This window comes from Haplochromis burtoni, unplaced genomic scaffold (assembly GCF_018398535.1).
Source record: "Haplochromis burtoni strain Fernald_Lab_line unplaced genomic scaffold, NCSU_Asbu1 Contig_140, whole genome shotgun sequence".
Classification (NCBI taxonomy): Eukaryota; Metazoa; Chordata; class Actinopteri; order Cichliformes; family Cichlidae; genus Haplochromis; species Haplochromis burtoni.
This window is the reverse complement of record NW_024582501.1, coordinates 78,470-100,016: the sequence shown is the minus strand read 5'-3', so window position 1 is coordinate 100,016 and position 21,547 is coordinate 78,470. Positions and strand designations below refer to the sequence as shown.

At 38.8% G+C, this 21,547-nt stretch overlaps 1 protein-coding gene across 1 annotated transcript; it reads right to left on the bottom strand.

Annotated features, from left to right (window-relative positions):
• Positions 1 to 73: 73 nt before the first annotated feature.
• prkacab (protein kinase, cAMP-dependent, catalytic, alpha, genome duplicate b) lies at positions 74 to 21,222 on the bottom strand. Its single transcript, XM_005931371.3, has 11 exons — positions 20,552 to 21,222; positions 19,082 to 19,143; positions 17,259 to 17,387; positions 13,333 to 13,431; positions 11,985 to 12,067; positions 11,360 to 11,486; positions 10,736 to 10,831; positions 8,272 to 8,394; positions 3,821 to 3,880; positions 3,622 to 3,726; positions 74 to 3,534 (listed from the first exon to the last, which is right to left on the bottom strand). The coding sequence occupies exons 1-11, from the start codon at positions 20,595 to 20,597 to the stop codon at positions 3,409 to 3,411; spliced, it is 1,056 nt and encodes a 351-aa protein (XP_005931433.1). The 5' UTR covers positions 20,598 to 21,222; the 3' UTR covers positions 74 to 3,408.
• Positions 21,223 to 21,547: the final 325 nt, after the last annotated feature.

Sequence of the window (21,547 nt, the reverse complement as noted above, 5' to 3'; positions counted from 1 at the left end):
CGCTCACTTTTCGGCAAACGTGGAACTTTCACGTTTCAGCTCCACACCCAAATGAGGACGCGGGAGTTCAGGAGAATTTTACAAGTAAAACTTTATTGGAATGATACTCATGTTGCAAAATATTACACTTCGTATTTTTATGTCACCGTTTCCGTGACTTTAGACGCTTCCCTTTGCAGTGTGTGTATGTGTGTGTGTGTGTATAGTATGTCTGTGGCGGGGGTTAATATGGTTTATATTGGGGTCTCATTTCCCTAAAAAGTGCGACAGTATGTACCAGCATTGTGCCTGCATGGAGAGGAAGTTGTATCACTGCAAAAACATCGAGGAGACACATAATAATATTGTATTATAACTTCAAACATTTTGTCCATGATGATATATTCAACATTAAACCTGACATGGAGGAAATACAGCGAATGTGAAACCTCAACAAGTGATGTAAACAGTTTATTAATAATAATAATAATGGTTTTTAAATTAACCAATAAGCCAGCTGATGACTACAACTAGGCTTACAGCTTGCAGCTCTTTCCACCATTTATCTGCCACTATGATTTTGGCGTCAGATTCATTGATAAAATCTGGAGTTTTTCAGCTGGTTAATCTGCCTCAGTGAAAAAGAAGGGGAAACATTAATACAGGAGAGACATGTCGGATCCATGTTAGTTGCCTTGTAAGTGACTCATTTCTCTGTGAAGCCCCAGGTTTACTGTGGCAGTTGGTTTGTGGTCATTTAACTTTACTTTTGGGACTATGCCACACACAAGCACAATATCCAGTAGCCTTAAAAGTGACCCAGCATTATTGTCCTAGTCCATTTATTCTGAAATGCTGTCTCCTGTTTCAGTTGATATCTCTTTCTCTCTGTTAAATAAACTAATAAAAGGAAATTAAATACACCACATCACCCGTGTAATTCTGACAGGCCTTGCAGAGTCACAAACAGCCTGCGTTACAAACTGTACATTTATGCAGAATTTAAAGGATGTGGGAGATGTAGGACTTTGTTTTTTGGAGCTTGACCCATGCAAGGCACTAATAAGATAACGCAGCCTCTGATGCAAGTTTACTAAACAGTAAAGCTGAATCACCGGAGTGGTCCTTTAAGACCTTCAGCTGACACTGTGCTTCTGTGATGCACATTCTCAAATTGATCTTTTTTTTAAACAAATTACCACACTGTAAATCTGGGGTCACGCACAGAGTGGGAAAAGAGTGTTGATAGAATAAATAAGTAAATATGGCAAGTGGACAATTAGCTGTGGGGGCTATTGTTCCATATTACAAATGATAGACACAAACCATTACACATAACAAATGTGTATCCTGGAGAAAATGCTTGATATATATATATATATGTATATATATATGTTTTTGCTATCTGAACTGTTTCAGACTCGAGGGAAGTATGTGAATTTATATTATCCAGTTTATAACGATGGGAGAAAAACCAAAGCGCCTGTATAAATCAAATTAGGAAACCATCATTATTGTGGCACATTAAATTACAGCAATAAAGAAGGCATTTTGATGTCTGAAACGAACATCAGTGTCACTTTGTTTTATCTCATAAATTGTGAATGAACAAATCCTACAGTAACAACCCTCTCTGGCCATTGCTGAAATATTCTGTGACCATAGCTCAGGAGCCAAGGAGACACTGAATACCAAAAGTGCTATTTGTTGTATTCTTCAAATCAGCAGGTTGTATACCATGCGCTATGATTATTTTTCTCTCTTCTCGGTATTAGCTCAATTCACCGCCAGAAGCTCTAGCTTTCACTAACTTGTTAAATGGAGTGCCAGTCATCTTTACATCATCACCAACACACAAAAAACAAAACGAAACAAAAACTGTGCATGTTTAAAACACATAAACAGTAACAGAGCTGCTGTCACATATAAGACTGTCACATAGAGTGTGGTCCTACTTTACAAGTGATAAGAAGAAAGGGATGGGTAATAAGATGAGGTGAACATGAATACATATTTCCATTGAAGACCATAAAAGCGCACTATCCAAACTGCCATCAGTGACTGGTCAAAATGCTCTGAAGGCCACCAGCCGGAAGCAGTTCAAGGTAGTTTGCCTCAAGCGGTCTCTTTCAGTTGGAGTAATCAAGGGCCAAAGGCTTGATTCAGTAAGCAGAATCACTGTGGCCATTACGTAAACTCTGAGCCGAGACAGGAAGTGCTTTCATGAAAACAAAGTTGTCGAGTCAGTTAGCAAAATCAAATCTTCTGGAAGGGCAAACTGTGGAAGACGCTAACCAAAAGTCTGAATATTCCCTTTTGTTTCTCTTAATTTGAACCAGAACTTTAAATTCCCAAATCCATATCACAGATTTACCTGCTGATCCTAACACTGTATGTTAATAAAATGTCTATTAAGTGATATGTTCAAACCTGAGATACCATTACGTTACAGTGTTTCTTTAAAACACCCTTAAAAACTGAGTTAATTCCATCCCCTTACTCGTATTTCCTTGTTTGTTAGCGTGACATGATATCATTGGAGCCACTAGTATCTAATAACATTTAAAATGGAGTACCGTAGATATGCACTAATTCTAACAATGATAAGAACGGTAGATGGATAGTTACACAGTAAACGTAACTGACTTTTTTTCCCCTTAAAACATCATCTGTCTCTCGATGAAATTTATTTTGCACACACAATGCATTCATTTTTTTTGTTTTTTTTTGTTGGCCCACCAAGCCTTAAGTTATGTCGTGTGTCTATGATATGAAAGGGTAAAAGTTTAAATTCTGAAGGAAAAATTGAGATAAAACTGCAAAATGTAAAGTCATCCAAGCTGAAAGTACATATGTGTGCAAGACCTATTAAACCTGCTACTTACATGCCCTTCCTGCTTAAAAAACAAAAAACAAAGAGCATGTTAGCCAGTTGTCGGTTAAAATTTAAGAAACTTTTGTCCAGACTGAGACCTAAACTTGCACAAAACTCATTAGTCTTCATGTAATGACTAAGAGGCTGGACTAGATCAGCACAGACAGACTGATTTCTCTTTGCTGCGGTGTGAATATGACTAAAAGATGGATTTAAAAAAAGGAAAAGGAAAAGGGAAGATCTCGGGTGAAAATGTGTAGAGGCAACTCCAAATTAGTTGGATTCTCAACACCCATGAAGCACACCTTCATTATAAAGGGATCCATAAATAAGACAGAATAATAAATAAAACACAACAAAAACACAACAGAAAAGGCAACACTGCTGGTTATCAGTCTCCTTGCTCTTTTTTCCTTCCCTTTCCGATTTTTCCTCTTTGTAGCTGGTGCTTGTGATTGGACAGGAGACAGTACTTTCTCCTTATGTCTCCCACTTGACCAGCCTACCTTTGACTCTCCCTATTTCCTTCTTTCTTCCTCTCTTGCTCTCTAACTCTAGAACTCAGCAAACTCCTTGGCACATTTCTCAGTGAAGGAGACGCGAATCTCCTCCTCCTCGTAGTCGTCGAAGTTGCTGGTGTCGCCTGGTCCTTTGAACTTGGGGATGAAGGGAGCTTCCACCTAAAGTCACATAAAGGAAACTATTATAAAACAAACTGAAGGGAAGAAAAGTCTCACATGCCACACAGTACACTCACCAAAACATACCTTTTTCTGGTAAATGGCAATCCAGTCAGTTGTTGCAAACCACTTGTGTCCCTTGATATCATTGACCCCATTTTTGAGGTTTCCATAACGTTTTGTGAGATCCACCTTAAAATAACACAAACATATTTTTCTCACGGTCACGTTAAAGAAAAAATAAATGTAACCTAAACGTCTGAATGCCTGCGGTATTTGCTCTCACCTGTAACAGGTTCCTTAGGAGGTCTTTCAGGTCTGAACTGAAGTGAGACGGGAAACGAACCTAAGGGCAGAACACAAAATGAGGATTGAACCAGTGATAACTTCATGTAGTGATGAGATTCAGGCTCTCGGGTTCGTTATCTTCTGTAGTGAAGCACTGGTAGATTCTTATAATACAATGACATGGCTCTACGTAGTTCTGGGAAAAACTAAGTACATCATATGAATCAGTAGCTTGTAGAAGAACCTTTTCCAGCAATAACTTCCAGTAATTTTCTTGAGAGACTTCCCAGACTTCTCACATTGTTGTGGAGGATTTTTAGCCCACTCTTCTTTACAATGGTTGCTTCGGTTCATTGAAGCTTGCTGGCGTGCATTTGTGCACAGCTCTCGAGTTCCAGCTACAGTAATTCAATCAGGTTTAAGTATGGACTTTGACTAGGCCGTTGAACCTTCTGTTTTAGATTTGCTCGTGTGTGTGAGATGACTTTCTCGTTGGTCAACCAAGCTTCCTTTGTCGGAAAAATGGTGTCACATTTGACTCTACAGGGAGTGCAAAATTATTAGGCAAATGAGTATTTTGTCCACATCATCCTCTTCATGCATGTTGTCCTACTCCAAGCTGTATAGGCTCGAAAGCCTACTACCAATTAAGCATATTAGGTGATGTGCATCTCTGTAATGAGAAGGGGTGTGGTCTAATGACATCAACACCCTATATCAGGTGTGCATAATTATTAGGCAACGTCCTTTCCTTTGGCAAAATGGGTCAAAAGAAGGACTTGACAGGCTCAGAAAAGTCAAAAATAGTGAGATATCTTGCAGAGGGATGCAGCAGTCTCAAAATTGCAAAGCTTCTGAAGCGTGATCATCGAACAATCAAGCGTTTCATTCAAAATAGTCAACAGGGTCGCAAGAAGCGTGTGGAAAAACCAAGGCGCAAAATAACTGCCCATGAACTGAGAAAAGTCAAGCGTGCAGCTGCCAAGATGCCACTTGCCACCAGTTTGGCCATATTTCAGAGCTGCAACATCACTGGAGTGCCCAAAAGCACAAGGTGTGCAATACTCAGAGACATGGCCAAGGTAAGAAAGGCTGAAAGACGACCACCACTGAACAAGACACACAAGCTGAAACGTCAAGACTGGGCCAAGAAATATCTCAAGACTGGTTTTTCTAAGGTTTTATGGACTGATGAAATGAGAGTGAGTCTTGATGGGCCAGATGGATGGGCCCGTGGCTGGATTGGTAAAGGGCAGAGAGCTCCAGTCCGACTCAGACGCCAGCAAGGTGGAGGTGGAGTACTGGTTTGGGCTGGTATCATCAAAGATGAGCTTGTGGGGCCTTTTCGGGTTGAGGATGGAGTCAAGCTCAACTCCCAGTCCTACTGCCAGTTTCTGGAAGACACCTTCTTCAAGCAGTGGTACAGGAAGAAGTCTGCATCCTTCAAGAAAAACATGATTTTCATGCAGGACAATGCTCCATCACACGCGTCCAAGTACTCCACAGCGTGGCTGGCAAGAAAGGGTATAAAAGAAGAAAAACTAATGACATGGCCTCCTTGTTCACCTGATCTGAACCCCATTGAGAACCTGTGGTCCATCATCAAATGTGAGATTTACAAGGAGGGAAAACAGTACACCTCTCTGAACAGTGTCTGGGAGGCTGTGGTTGCTGCTGCACGCAATGTTGATGGTGAACAGATCAAAACACTGACAGAATCCATGGATGGCAGGCTTTTGAGTGTCCTTGCAAAGAAAGGTGGCTATATTGGTCGCTGATTTGTTTTTGTTTTGTTTTTGAATGTCAGAAATGTATATTTGTGAATGTGGAGATGTTATATTGGTTTCACTGGTAAAAATAAATAATTGAAATGGGTATATATTTGTTTTTTGTTAAGTTGCCTAATAATTATGCACAGTAATAGTCACTACAAAACAAACTAAAAAACTACTTCCAAAAACATTCAGCTTTGATATTAATGAGTTTTTTGGGTTCATTGAGAACATGGATTGTTGTTCAATAATAAAATTATTCCTCAAAAATACAACTTGCCTAATAATTCTGCACTCCCTGTAGAATAAGCACACAATAACAGAAAAAACAAAACACATCACCCCTCCACAGAGTTGATTAATGGTTTGAGGTGTACGTGCTATTATGCTGTGTCTGGTTTTCTCCAAACGTGGAGCTGTGCATGTATGGCCAAACTTGTCCGCTTTGTTCTTATGTGTCTAACAGTCTGTACTCACAACAACATTTCACGCACAGATTTATCAATGTTTTCGTAGGTTTGTATTTTACATAATTAGAAGTCCTTCAGACTGTGTGCATGAACAAATGAGGGCATGACATAGGTCTTTAAAATGAGTATTACTACTTCTACTATACCACTGCTACTTATTATTATTATTATTTTTTTCAGTCATCATTTACAGTTGACCGTAAGGCCCCAAATACTCAGAATTACAATTAAATAAATAAATAAAAACCCCTCAAAATAAAACATGTGTAAACATAACTTCAGTCATTGTCTGATGTCATAACTTATCTTCTAATATTCTCTTTTTTGACACTATACCACAGATGGAGAATTTTGAGGCGTATTTTTGTTTTCTTTGTTTTTATTGCCATGCGTTTCTTATCTGGGTTTGACAGATCATGTGGTCCATGTCCTCCACCTAATTTCTTCTTTTTCCTGTAGTTTGTCTTTTTCATATCAACTGATCCACAGTGACTAGCTCAGGCTAAACATTATTCAGCACCCGAGTTATGTTTCACCCCGAAGCAGCTGATTAAGAATGAGGCTGATTTATTAACATATACATGGTGGTAAGAAAAATTGGTCAGTATGCACCTGTCATAAATTTGACATTGATTTTCCTCATTTCTTTTGCAGTATACCAATGTTTCCATGCACATATTAGTAAATGAGGGTCCCAGAAGTCTTATTCAGATGCAGTTTTGCAAACCTAAGCTGTGCTGCTTTGTTCTTTTTAGAAAGAAGTGGCTTTCTCTGGCAACTCTTCCAAAAAGTCATACTTGCTCAGTCTTTTTCTATTTTTAATCTCATGAATTTGAATTTTTAAGATGTTAACTTAAACCTGTAGAGTCTGAGATGTAGCTTGTTGGTTCTTTGCAATCTCTCTGACCATTGGACGGTCTGACCTTGGTGGGAAATTGCTGGGAAGGCTCAGAGTGCTCTCACCACCCAGTTTCAAATATTTTTTCCACGTTTGGGCTACATCCACACATACACAGGTACTTTTTTTAAATCCAAGTTGATTTCCATCCACATTTAAATGCAAAAAAAAATCTTAGACACTGTCAATTTCATGCTAAAGCAACAGATGGTGATATAACCCAACCATGAAGAAATGTTGGCCAATAAAAAGCCCACAAACAATAACAAGGCACACAGTCTGACATAAAAAAAGATAGGGAGAGATAAAGGTGCACAGCTTTCATGTTGCGAGAGAAAAACCTAAATGTTCCTTGTCCACACATAAATGCAGATATATAGATTTAAAAAATTTTCACCCTCAAAGGTATTTTTCAAAAGCTGTTTTCAGTGGTTCAAACTACCACACAGTTAAGTTAAGTTAAGTTAAGTTTACTAAAATACTCATATACAAGCGAACATAACTTTGGATCTGCATGATGTCAAAAGATAGCAGATAGTCTCAGTATGGTTACCTCAGGTACAGTGAACATGATGCTATTCAAATTCTTTGTGTGAGGTGGACAGCCAGTCAGAGGAAAGATGAATTAAAGAGAGGGTGGCTTCAAAGGAGGCAGAGCCAAAATAGCTTAGTTCAGACAGTGGATGAACTGAGGTGCTGTATCAATGGTTGTTATAAAATACATAAGGATTATTTTGGAATCTGAATCATGCAACACAACTCTATTAAAGTCCAAATATAAAATTATGGAACTGGAAACGATCACAATACTCCCCTTATAAATATACAAGAAATAAATAAAGGAAATATGCTCCTCTTACATCCTCCCTGATCAGATTTATTATGCTGGATCAAGGCTCTAACTGCCAGGTTCTCTAATATGATGGCGTACAAAATTGCTGCTTTTTACACATCTGGAAACGACAATGTGGGTGGAACAAATACAATGCAAACCACAGAGTATTTTCAGAGACCAACAAAGGAAAAACATGGCTGAACAGATCAAAACAGATGCTTCTGCTTGGTCCGTGTTTCTATGGTAAAAACACATTTTTTGAAACTACACCATACCCACTCTACCACAAAAAAAAAGAAAAAAACATTGCCCAAAACTCTTTCAGGATTAACCTAAAACTGAAATTTAAATACAAAGTAAACTAAAATACATTTTTACAACAAAAAAACAACCTAATATCACATCATGAGTCATGTTCTCTTGTGTAAAGCATTAAATATTAGCACAAAATGCTAATCAGACAGTCAAACTCACCTTCCCTGAAACAATCTTTTCATAGATCTGAATGGGCTGATCAGCAAAGAAAGGCGGGTACCCTGCTGCCATCTCGTAGACAAGTACACCCAATGCCCACCAGTCTACTGCTTTGTTATACCCCTGGTGGATGTAGCGGGGGGCATGACAAGGATGGAGTAACGGAACAAGAAAGAAAAAACATTAAGTTAATTTAAGATAAAATATAAAATGATGCAGTAAATGTATATTTCATCATATGTCTGTAATGAATTGTGTACACGGGTAATATCAACAAATGCACCAATTCCCCAGACAAAAAAAAAAACCCCACAGAAAATAAATGATGAACTATCTCGATAGTCTGTTATTTACAGTAAAATTACAAATCAATAAAGTGGCTTGTTTTATTCCACATAATTAATTGTCAACTCAGTATCTCCAGATTATAAAGTGTTATATAAAGCTGCACACAGTAAGGATGCATTCACAGCCTGTTAGCCTTAGTTACTGTCAGTTACTGGACAGCTTGTGTCTACACGTGTCTGTATCATAGTTAGTACACATGGTTGGAGTACTTGGACCAAAGCTTTAAAAGGTCCACTCACACTACACTCGAGGTCCCAAATGAATTCCTATATACATGGTCTCAGAGACTCAATTTTATTCAATCCTTATTCCAATCTAACTACATATTAGCTTTCCAAGATATCTTACACTCAATATGTTTTCCTAATGCAAAGTGCAGATATGTACTGCTACAATGTTCGACGTTCACATTAAGCATAGCCAAACTTTTAAAATAATAAGGCTTCAGACAGCTTTCAACACCCAGTTTCTGGCACTCTGTTTAAGCTTGTGGATCTGCATGATGACAAAGACACCAAGAGTGGTCATCTCAGATACTCAGCTTTTGCCTGAGCACATAAGCCCCACCCACCTGCTATTCAAATCATTCATTTGTGAGTTGACTTAAAGCGAGGGTGGCCTCAAAGGGAGAGGAGTGAAAACTTGTTTCAGTCACAGTGGAGGAACTGAGGGGCTGCACCAAGTCCCAGAATAAGACAAATGATTACCTCGAACTGTGAATCATGCAAAACTACAATAATAAAATCCCAAAAAAATAAAAATACAGAGCATGAAATAAAGAGAATAGCTCCATTTTAATAATGATATGTCAGTTTTCGATAATGATATGTTCACTTCTTGTTGTGAGGAGTATCTTGGGATGCCTTTGAGACAAAAAGCTTGTCTGTTAAGACTAAATTTGGTGACTTGTGGTACATTTTATTATATACACTGGATTTAATAATTGCTTTAATGACTTTTCCTGTCTGATTGTAAATATATATTTGTAAGTCATTCAGTCATTTAGCGGAAACCTCACTTACATTATAGTTTGGATTTATTGGAATTAAAAGTTTAGCCACATTATTTAGTATTGTTTATAATATTGGGCACTACCATTCAACACCATTTGGATGAACTACTTTATATAATTATTTGTGTAACATTTAAAAGTTGCTTATTTAAAGCCTCCACCCATCTCTGACAGCAATTTTTGATCCTACCTTCAACTGTTGGGAAAAAAAATGAGGAATGTGAATGTGGCAGTCTTCCAGTGACCTGAGCTACAGAGAGCACAGTGAAAATACTCTCCCATCATTTTGGTGTTTAAGAAAGAGAAACTTGAACCTGCTTGTCACTCACAGAGTCTATAGATCACAACCCACCAGGGTTACAAAGCCCATAAATGTCTATATATATACAAACTGCAGCACTTCAAATGTTCTTTTAATACTTATTGCACAATTTTAAAGTTGCTGGCACGTAAGCTACCCAAAGCCTGGCACCTAATGAGGATGCTGCCAGTCTGTGCAAACAACAATATTCTTAATGAGTTTTGTCATCAGTGTTTTGCTAACATATGTCACACACTGAAGAGACCTGTGTGTTCTCTACTCAGGTGTACACAACTTCTCATCTGTGTGCGCACACATTCATAGAGCATCTGGGGTGGGACTGATACAGACAGATGGGCATGTTTTTGTGTCACAATGCTCCCAGTATCTTAAAGCGTATATGCACATGTAGAGTGAACCGCAATTTGCTTGTCAAAAGTACTGGTAAAACATGTCCTGCTAGGATTATCTATATGACTGTATATTACTGCAGATTATTCGTGTGATCAGCTTTAAATTCACAGGGGTGTAACGCTGGTATTATAGTTTGCAAGTAAGCAAAGTAAGCTATTGGACCTTCACATATTATCACATGATTTTTAGGACTTGTCCTGAAAGAAAAACCAACAGTTATGCATTTGTCTTCCAGTTGGACTCCAAGCAAACTGTAAAAATGTATAATAGAAACAATCTCTCCTATGAGGTACCTACAGCTATCCACAAGTGAATATAATCCTAGCCTTAAAAAACGAAGAAGCCTCTACCCCAAGCTTAAAGTTAGTTCAGCTGGCTGCCAAGCGCACCTTGCTGAGAATGATCTCTGGAGCCAGATATTCTGGGGTGCCACACAGTGTCCAGGTCCGGCCCTTCACACGTTTGGCAAAGCCAAAATCTGTAACCTAAGAGGAGACAAAGAACAATGACAACGACAGTGAGTAAAAAAATAAAAAATAAAAATAAAAAAAAACCAAGAAAAAAAAGAAAAAGAAAGAAAATTCAAATAGGCTAAATAACACCACATGAAAGGCAGCAAGAAAGAGAGGCACTAAAAACAGCCGCATCAAGGGAAATTGTCACCAGCTGTTATGCAACAATTCGCCACTAGAGGGTGGTACACCAGCACACAGAGACGATTCCAGAGTGAAGAACACCTTTGTAAGGTTAACGAATCTCACACTGAAAATAAATGTCCTCATATCTGTTGAGCTGTACGTGGCATAAAATATTCTAATTTTGAGCTCTAGAAAACTCTTACTGTGATGATAGTTTTAAAATATTTAAGTAAAAAGATGTTAGATAAATGGAATAAAACAGATGGATTAATGTGTGCTAAAAAAATTACTGTCAGTTGCAGACATAATAAATATGGAACACAAATTCATCAGCACGGTCTGTGAAGGATAAATAATTAACAGTAAGTTTGTTACCTGTATGTAGCCCTGTTGGTCTATGAGCAGGTTTTCAGGTTTCAGGTCTCTGTAGATCAGGTCCAAAGCATGGAGATACTCAAAGGTCAGAACGATTTGAGCAGCGTAAAACCGAGCGTGAGGCTCACTGCACATAAACACAACGAGACAAAAGGGGATCTGTTTGGTGATCGAATAGCAGAGATGACTTGAGTCTAGCATAGAGATGAGAAGAGCTGAAAATACTGCCGTAGGTTAGGAGACATGATAGAAGAAAGAATACTGAATGGGAATTAATACATGGAAAAGATGTAGGCAAGCAATACTCTACATTATACTATAATCTGAAATAGCATGACATTTGTTTGCTGCTTTGGGATAAGCCAGATCATCTTGCAACTTTGGATTAAGCTGTTAATTAAGTTATAATGTCATGTAACTCTAGACATGGATAGTATAATAATTCTTCTGGGGAAAAAAGGTTTTTAAATCTTATATTGCGACACAGTATCCAAACTTTTCTAGAGTTGTTGTGCTTTGTGCCTATGTAGAATACAAGATAACAGAAATGCTTTCAAAGTCCACTGTTTACTCTTGTAGCAATCCACAAAATGCTTCTGGATATAAACTTTATTCAAACACTGACCTAAATCTGCCAATTCTCCGTAGATGGGAAAACATCTCGCCACCTGGCACATACTCCATCACCATGTAGAGGTTAGTGTTGTCCTGCGGAAAGGAGGACGAAGGTTAGTGGCACTCACACAAACACACAAAAGCATGCCCATGTATGGATGCACTTCAGGTACACACATATACAGGAGTTAAAACTCAATTACGTGAGCTAAAAAAGAGAAGAGCAATTTCACCAGTTACCAAATTGCTTAATCTAGCTGGTATTTTGCTAGTTAGCATTAACTGACTATTATTTATAGTATTGCCATATAAATAATAAAGTACTTTAACCCAGGAACGTTACTGAAGGCCTGGTTTGTATATTGTGTGTTGTTTATATCACAGTTTTGCAAGATATAAGTAGTGTAACCGACTAACACAAATCACACTGCGTATGTTTTGTTCTTGTTGACTCTTCCTCCTGTGTGTAGGACAACACACGTGGACCGGAATATTCTGTTAATAGGTTTATTTAAGGTGTCTAGGATAGTCAATCCCTGGCTTTCCAGGTGCATCTAAACAGCTTAACCTGAATAAGGCATTAATTGGAGTATAGCCATCAGCAGGATTAGTCTGTGCACGTCCATGTCACACGCTCATGTGACATCTAAAGCCAACTTCACCATGTACTTACATACAACTCAACAGGACTGACAGTGGTGATGAAAGGGGTAGTAGACTGAAAGATTAATGCACTATAAATTATTTAATTTTAATCATTAAAACAATCAGAGTTGGTGCTCAATTTTCAAAAATATTACAAATAGGCTTCTCATCTGCTGGCCAAAGATACTTGTAAACACTTCCAAGAGGTCTTTAAAAACATGCAGACTTAATGTGACCACTTAGTTCATAGTTTGAATAAATAAAGCAAATTATTTTTTGAATTAACTAATTTGTGTGTGAGTAACCAAACCATCATTGGATCTGTAAAAAATTTTAGCCGTTTTCTGCTTATTATTGTTTCAGAATCATTTTAAGTACAGGTATGCATAACACATGTTAAACAAAGCACTGACCATTGCCAGCAGTGACCAAAGTAACAACTAGCAGTTGAAAATAGTATTTAGTGGCAAGTTAGTAACTTCAGGAGTTGGTTGAGACCAGCACAAAGATGGATATATATTAATCAGGCAGCTAAGAAACAGCTTCGAATGGATCATAACATTTGTCTGTGGCTTTTCAATGAATTAATAAGAGAAACTTTGCTAAAGAGTTCTTTTATTGTTATTTTAATTGTGTGAGAAATTAAGCAGTCACGCGCTGTCATCAAACAACCACAGGCATGTGTGCTCTCACACACCTAAAATAATCCATACCTTGAATGAGTACTCTAACCGCACCAGAAAAGGGAAGCTGACAGCCTGAAGAATCCTCTTCTCATTTAGAGTGTGCTCTATCTGCTTGAGCTTGACCACCTGAAAGGCAGAGAGAGACAGAAAGAAGAAGGAGAGAGAGAGTGAGAGAGAGACATTTTACCCAGTAAGACAAGAGTGTGAAATTTAAGGCAAATATGAAACTACCAATTTTCATTTAAATACATATCTGTTAAGACATCTCTCACAGGTTGAAGTAATATGATGCTGCCTATGGCCCAATCATCACAATATTTGAGTGTTTTTGCAATTGGAGGATTATAACATGGGTGTCTGTGGCACCATTACTGGAAAAAAATGCTGTATTAATAAGTTACTGATAATGAAAACCGAACATTTCCTACTGCTGCATCTTCCCATTAAAACCATTTAACTTTTGAAAAATGAGCTTGCTTTTATTATGAAGTATCAGCTGGAAATGCATTGTGTTTGTTACTGTTATCATTCATTAAAAATGGATCAACAAAACAATATAACTGACATATTTCTTTGACAGCAGATCAGTTTGAGATACTGCAGAAAGTAATGGAACAAGAAGCAACAGCCAGAGTGAGCTGTAAGATGAAGCGCTGCAGGCAAAAGACTGCACACCTCCAACAAACTTCTTTCACTGTACCCTTCTGCTGACATTCAAAATCATATCTCAGCTGCTCACCAAATGATAAAAAGACTCTTACTTATTTCATTACTTCTTTATGAAAAGACAGTAGTATTACTGTCTCCAAAATTGTGTAACTTTAACAAACAGACACTCCAGGTACAGCAAGACATCTGTGGCATTTACGAAAACAACCTGAAGTCCGTATTCTCAAGATTTTCCTCCATAATTAAGACTATAGGCCAGTGTGCTATTGTGCCATGTCTTTGAACTTTAAAATAACTATGAAACGTGTTGGGGTTTCATGGGAAATCAGCTTAGAGTTAGAAGTAGTTTAGATGAAAGGAGGTTGCAAGGCGGATAGTGCAAAATTTAACAGGAAACAAGAGTTTGTGGCAGATTTTTGGCTGGGAAGACTTATGAACATATTCTACATCACCAGTTACAACAAGGCTGCATCGGAAAGGTGGCAGCACCTGGTTAAAATAGTGTTCTCTTTTAAACCTCACTTGGTATGCCACTTGGGCCTCTCTGGCGAGACCAATCACAGATACTCCACTTCCACCACTTCCATCTGTAACAGACCAATCACTTCAAGGACACAGGCTCGCCCGACCCCCTTTATAATAGGCCCTGGCCCCACACCAGGCATTCTTGCTTTCTTCCCTGTGAAGATCATTAGAGCTTAACCAGTGATCCTGGACCATGGTTATCCACTTAACAGTTTACAGATCCAGTTGTGAAAGGTATTCCCTGAACGTTTCTGGTTTCAGGATTACTAACATAAATATTTTATTTAATTATATTTTAATTATGTCAGTATATTTTTATAGTAAGCAGTCGTCGTGTTGTTGCAATTCTGCACCTTATCAAGTCAGCACATCAAGTGAGCTTGTGCTTGTATAGCTATTTGCTAGCTGTCCAAGCTGAAAATTGGTGCCTATGGGTGCCACTGCATTCTCTCAGGGAAATGGTAGTGGTAGCAAGGTTAGGGACGTTGCTTTTGCTGGTTGAATATCTGAGGGACCCCCCCCCCCCACCCCTCTTAATCACTTATGTGGGTGTCAAACATGCAAAGGCAAACAGAATCCTGGAGTCGCATTTGCAAGTGCCCAGTGCCTCAAAAGCCGATCCCTGTCTTTCTGACACTGCAGCGAAGCTGAGCAACATACCCAGCTCAGGTTGCACTTGCTGGGGGGATATGATCAAAGACCCCAAGGCTGAACTTACTCCTCTTTTAATCAGCTCCTCAACTCCAAGGAGGAAGAAGATGAGGATGAGTTAAAAAGTATCTTCTGATGATAATGATGACGATGAGGAGGATGTCATTTTCCCTCCTATCCAGGCATTGTGGCCATTTTCCATCTTCCCCATAAGGTCACGCTTATATATATATATATATGATATGCAAGCATGTAATAGCCAGTGTCCCAGGAGGTGTCCTCTCTGCAGATGGATATGAGATGTCATCTGAGTCCCAGTCACAATTTCTCTAAATATCTGGTAGCTATGTCTCACTGGAGTGACCCAAAATTGTTCATAACCAGTGTCCTCTTATGTATGGTGGTTATGAGGAAACAGATGCTTGATTGAAAGGTTAGAAGGCTGTTTTTGAGGGGAGGGCTGTCAGAGGTACCTGGCCCCAGAGACTCTTATAAATTAGCAAGAGCTGATGGCAATTTTCTAAACTGAGGCACAAAGGCAAGTTTAGGCCTTCAGGGATTTTTTGGTATCTTTCCATAGTTCCTGTTTGCAGTCCCTTCCCTTGCCTTTGTGCCGAGGTTTAGGGAATCTAGCTTAGCTTTTCATTAGGGCTGTGACACTAGATGGTGGAGGCTATAGTGATGGCATGATTACCAGTGCAAACAGCATTCACCAGCATCCACATTCTACCAGAGAAATGGCTTCCTTGTGGGGCCTTGTTAAGGGTGTTTCTGTGGATTACATCTTTGTTATTGCTAGTTGGGCTTCCACACTTTTTTAAATTTGTACTGTTCTGATGTAACTGCGTCCTCACTTGCATGCTCAGGCCTTAATGAGGCCTGCTAGCTGAACGTTGGGGTTGGTGTGAGGTGTCGGCCTTCGAGGTGCTATTGGCAGGAGAGCATGCAATTTGGGAGTGAGCTACATTTCCAATAGTGCGATACCAAATAAAGCTTAAAAGGCAATGTTTGTTTACCAGGGTAACCCCAGTTCTCTGAAAACTGAGGGAGTTATTTCATCGCATTGCCCTATTTGCATGTGCAAAAATGGCTTGTGTGGGGCCAGAGGCTATTTTTAAAATGGTTTGGGGACCCTATGTCCTTGAAGTGATTTGGTCTGTCTTAGATAGATGCGATGGTAGTTTAGCTTCTGTGAAAGTATTGGGTTTACCCTGGGAGATGACCCTGTGGACCAAAAACTCCATCTAAATTGTTTACTAAAGTTAATTTTCAGTACAACAATATGGTGCTAAGTATGCAGAGGCAATAAATAAATAAATAAATAAATAAATAAATAAATAAATAAAAGTATAATGCCCACCTCCCTGAAACAAGTGCAACATAGACTTTTTTGTGAAAACAGCCATAGCAAAACAACACCATCGTGTTCATGTACATTCATTCTCTCACTCTCTCAGGCATGTGTTCTGTCAGTAGTACTTGCAGAAGACTGTAAATTCATGGATTACCTTCATGTCCCTACTGATGTAAAAATTATTTTGCCAGTACTTTAGTACAGCATGACAGATAGATCGATATAGATATTCATTCTGATTTTGATCTTGCTAAAATCCCAATCTCAGTGTTTTATCAATAAGATGATAATTAAATGGTAAATGGTCTGTATTTGTATAGCACTTTACTTGGTCCTAAGGACCCCAAAGCGCTTTACACTATACACAATCATCCACCCATTCACACACACATTCACACACTTTAAGCCATAATATAATTATATTGTGGATTAATTATCATCTTATTCACAGATTAAGTCAAAGATTTATTTTAACTGAATATTAAAATTACTCTGGTGTTATCCATGTAAAGACAACCTCTGCTCTGTGACTGTAACTAATCCCTGCTTTCAGCACAAGTGGGTTCAGATAATAATTTCACCTGTATTTGAAGGGCCTTTAACAAAATGCATAAAAGAATAAAATCTTCCGAGTGCAGTATTCACATCAATTACATTTCTGTTTTCTGTGGGAAGACTAACTAAAAAATGGATGGGAGCGCATTTAAACACCCCAATCCCTCTGTGATTCTGGTGACCCCTGACCCAGACTGACCTTCTGCTTGTTGAGGATCTTCATCGCATAATGTTGTCCCGTTTCTCTGTGCTTCACCAGCATAACACGACCAAATGAGCCCGTGCCCAGGGTTTTCAACCTCTCAAACTGCTCCAGGCAAGCAGTGTTCTGAACAGACAAAACAAAAACGGTTAGCTGAGTTTTGTGAAAATGGGATATTTAGGGTCATGTTGCTGGTAGCGAGTTTTTATTTTCAGCTACTCGTGTGCTCACATTTATCACTAATTCTTGTATTTTCATGGTATATATTCTTTGCACATGTCATAAACAAATATGCAATAGATAATATATATAAATTAATATATTTGGTATGTATGGTTTATAATTTCTTAATAGAAAGTAATACACATGTGCATACAGGATACAGTGTAAATTTGAAGAACAATAAAGAAAAAACTTTTACTCGTGTTTGTGGTACCTGAACTGTTTCTCAGGCTCAGATGGTCCCAGAAACTTATTTATCATAAATAATTGATGTTTTCCTACATAGAATCAAATCATGCTTAACAGTCATATATTTTTAGATACTGTCATAGACGGTTTTGCATACATATGTGATAAATATTGGTTTAGGCTTAGATATTCAGCTTTATCTCAAAAGTCAAAACAAAAATATTGCCTTCACTGCAATTTTTATACCCAGTGCCATAGTTTGAGCTGCTCAAGTGTAATTGGATCATTGCTACATAACCCGTTTCACTGACAGCTGTGGGTTGTTTCTTCATTACTTCTTCCGAAGTAGAATAAAAAATAAAAACATTTTGAAGATGATTTCAAGTGTGGTACATGCATTTGGGAGCTATGAACCCACAACATGTGTTTGAAAGAGCTCTCATTTCAAGTGAAACAAGCTATCCTTGAGATCTATTTAAAAAAAAAATGCAGTACTGGTGAGCTTTGCTCAGTATTACAGTATTGCAATGGGCCCTTTTATCATTGTGTTAATTTGTTCATTTGACAATCTGAAAATAATAAATAAAACTGAATAAAAATTCAGTATATTTTTTAACCCCAAATTCATCATTTAACTTCAATAAGCTTAAATAAATACTAAAAAAAATAAGCCAGTGTCCCAAAACATACGGAGAAAATTATATACAGTATAAATTAAAACAATGTTGATACAGATTTATGTATATTTAATGGTTTAATTAATGTCTATGAAGAATATTAGGTGATCTAAAACAAGTGAATAAAAAAAAAAACACACACACACACACACACACACACACACACACACACATAGCTTTAGGGTTGATACAGTTGACATTGCCCTGGGAATATTTTCTAACTTTCTTACTCATACTGCATACAATATGAAATATGTATACTGAATATAAATTTGCAGCATTAAATATTACAAAACATATGGAGTTGTTTTATGTCACAGTTTACTTGAAACAGTAACTTGCATTTTAAAAACAGTCAGACAGTAGCATCATCACTAACCAGAAGCCAATAAATAATAAAACTGATGCTATTTACAAACAAATGTATTTATACCGCCATCTGTATATATTAAAATTATAATTTTCGGTGATTTGCATAAAGTGATAGCTGGTAATACTGAACAAATAAACAATAAAGACATGAAACAAGTGAAATTTCAGTAGCTATGATTGGCATTTTCAAAAACAGCAGCCCACACAGAAGTAATGTATATATTTCTTTGGCCATACAGAATTGGGAGTGAAAATTCTGTTTTTCTAACATGCAAACAAAGTTAGGATTAAAGTACAAACAATAAATCCTGTGTATCATATTTCTGAAGCTTAGTGGGCAGACTTAGTACACACACTAACCTGTGCAGGATTCTCCCACTTTTTGAGGAAGTCCTCTTTGGCTTTAGCAAGGAATTCCTTGACTGTGGAAAAAACACACACCAGTGTTTACATAAGAAAGGCTTTAGTGGGGCATCTGTGTGTATACAGAAAGTGAAACAGCAAAATAAAGAAACAGAACACCTACTTTATTGTCTGAAGTCAACAGCACAGAGTCTGACTAAAAATTGTTAATTAAATCAAATTTTATTATCCATCGTAAAACCACCTGTTCATAACTATTACTCACAAAGACCCAGTGGCTACATGGATGATTTGTCAGTGTGTAGAAAGTTTTGAGACGTACACTGATCGTCTTATCTGTCTGTAAGGTAATTCAGGCTGTTGGGATTTTTCTAAATGTACAGCAATTAGTCCAGATATGGCTGATAGTCTGAAAACTACATGCAGAATATTCTCAAGTGCAAAAAAAATACCTGAACTTGAAATCTCATGAACAAGTATACTCGTTTAAAAGCTTAAATCCCAGGACACATTTCAAAACACTTGTTGACCTATTAACTATCAACACTTTCCCTTCTCACCTTCACTACAAGTGTCAGCTGCTCAGTGACCGGTATGCATTTATACCAAGTAGCTATGCCATATACTTAGATGTCTTGATTTAAATGTCAAGCATTTAAGCCTTTTGGAATAACTGTTTCTTTGATTTTCTTAAAAAGAAATCCATCACAGTATTCAGATTTACTCCAGTTTGTGACACATACATAACTAAATAAACCTTTACATATCATTTCCTAGTAAATTGCTATTTCAAAAATGATGAATTTAAAAACAAACACAAAAGTATAACCCCAGACATGAGCACATTCATCCTTCTATATTTGGACTTACAGTACAGCAGACAATCAGACTAACTCAGTGTCAATCTGCAAACCTTAAGGGGGTTCACCAAACAAAATAGCCCCCACACTTTCAGCAGCATCTCTTTCCAGAGACAACAGGCACTGTGCGTTTGGGAAATATCTGACACATAGCTTGTTGTGATCTCGCCAAGATTTGAGTACAAGAGGATGTGAAGTTGCCAAGATTCTTGCAGTTTACAATAGCTGTTGGTTGTTTTGCACCTCGTGAAGTGATTTGGCTATGGAAACGGTACTACCACCTGCTTTATTATAAAGCAGCATCAACTGAATCCAAAGAAAAAGCTCTGTTCAAAGCGGAATACTACTACCGAGCACCTATTCGTCTGTCTCTATATTATGAGGTTAGTTAATTGAAATGTAGCTGCCTAATTTGGGTTCTTGAAACAGGCTTATTTAAGGACTGAGCAGGATGAGTGGATCTTTTTAAATCAGACAGCAGAAATAGGCCGCTGCATGGAATGTTAACCGAAGCTAACATAGCCGCTGTGTCACACCGTCTCTGGTGATTTCGTGAGTCTGGAACAGAGCAATGTGTTATGTGTAGCGTACAGGCGACGGTACCCACCGCTTTCCATCTCGCTGCCCTTCCTGGCCGTGGGCGCGTTGCCCATGATGACAACCTGTCAACGGGCGATCCGTGGCTTTTTGGCCGCCCTGCAGCCTTCTCAAGCCGATCTAATCTCGATTAGGTCTGTTCGGTATTTTCTAAATCCAAAAGCACCAAGCGTTAACTCCGAGGTCTTGGTCTTTAATAGCCTGGCAGCTGCTGATGCGGTGCCAGGGCGAGACGAGATGGTAAAGCGGGCTCACTCACTCCTCAGTCATCAGCAACCGGCAATTGATATATAGTTCAAATCCACGGGGAGGATACCTTTGAGGTATCTCGGTCGTTGGGGCTTCACTGGACCGTAAGGCCGAGCTCGGCGCAGATGGCCTGAACACGGAGGATCCAGTCTTCGCCTGTCCCTCCTTGCAGCCCCCGCCGAACGAGCCCCCCCGGCTCCCCACCTCTCCCCAGCCTAAAGAAAAACGACACCAGAGGCGGGGACGCGATATTCTCAGCCCAAGAGCCGCCACTTTTTGTTACCAAACCCAGCTTTTAAAAATTAAACCTCGGCGGGGTCCGACGACGACGGGAATTCACCCAAATCAACATTGGCCCCCCGTAGCCTCGGAGACGAGCGAGATGACGGAACTACAGTCGACTGAACGTCCCGCCTACTAGCCAGAACCGGTTTTTGATTGACAGCTGCAACCAGCCCGCGGATTGGCAACCTATGTATGCCGGTATCCCACGGAAGGCACTGATTGGCTCTTCGCAATCCATCAAGAGCGGCACCATCCTACCGCCCTACACAAAGCGAGTGAGGGGAACGTCACCGATTATTTTCCTCCAGACGACATACCCGCCCACTTTTCCTGGTTTCCGTCCTCCATTGGATAGATGAGGGCGAACCGTGGGAATCTCGGCGAATGTGAAGATGTCCATTGGCTCTGAGTAACGATTGGCAGGTAGAAAAAAAACCCTCTTCAGCCCCCCACTCCCACCGCCACCAAGCGA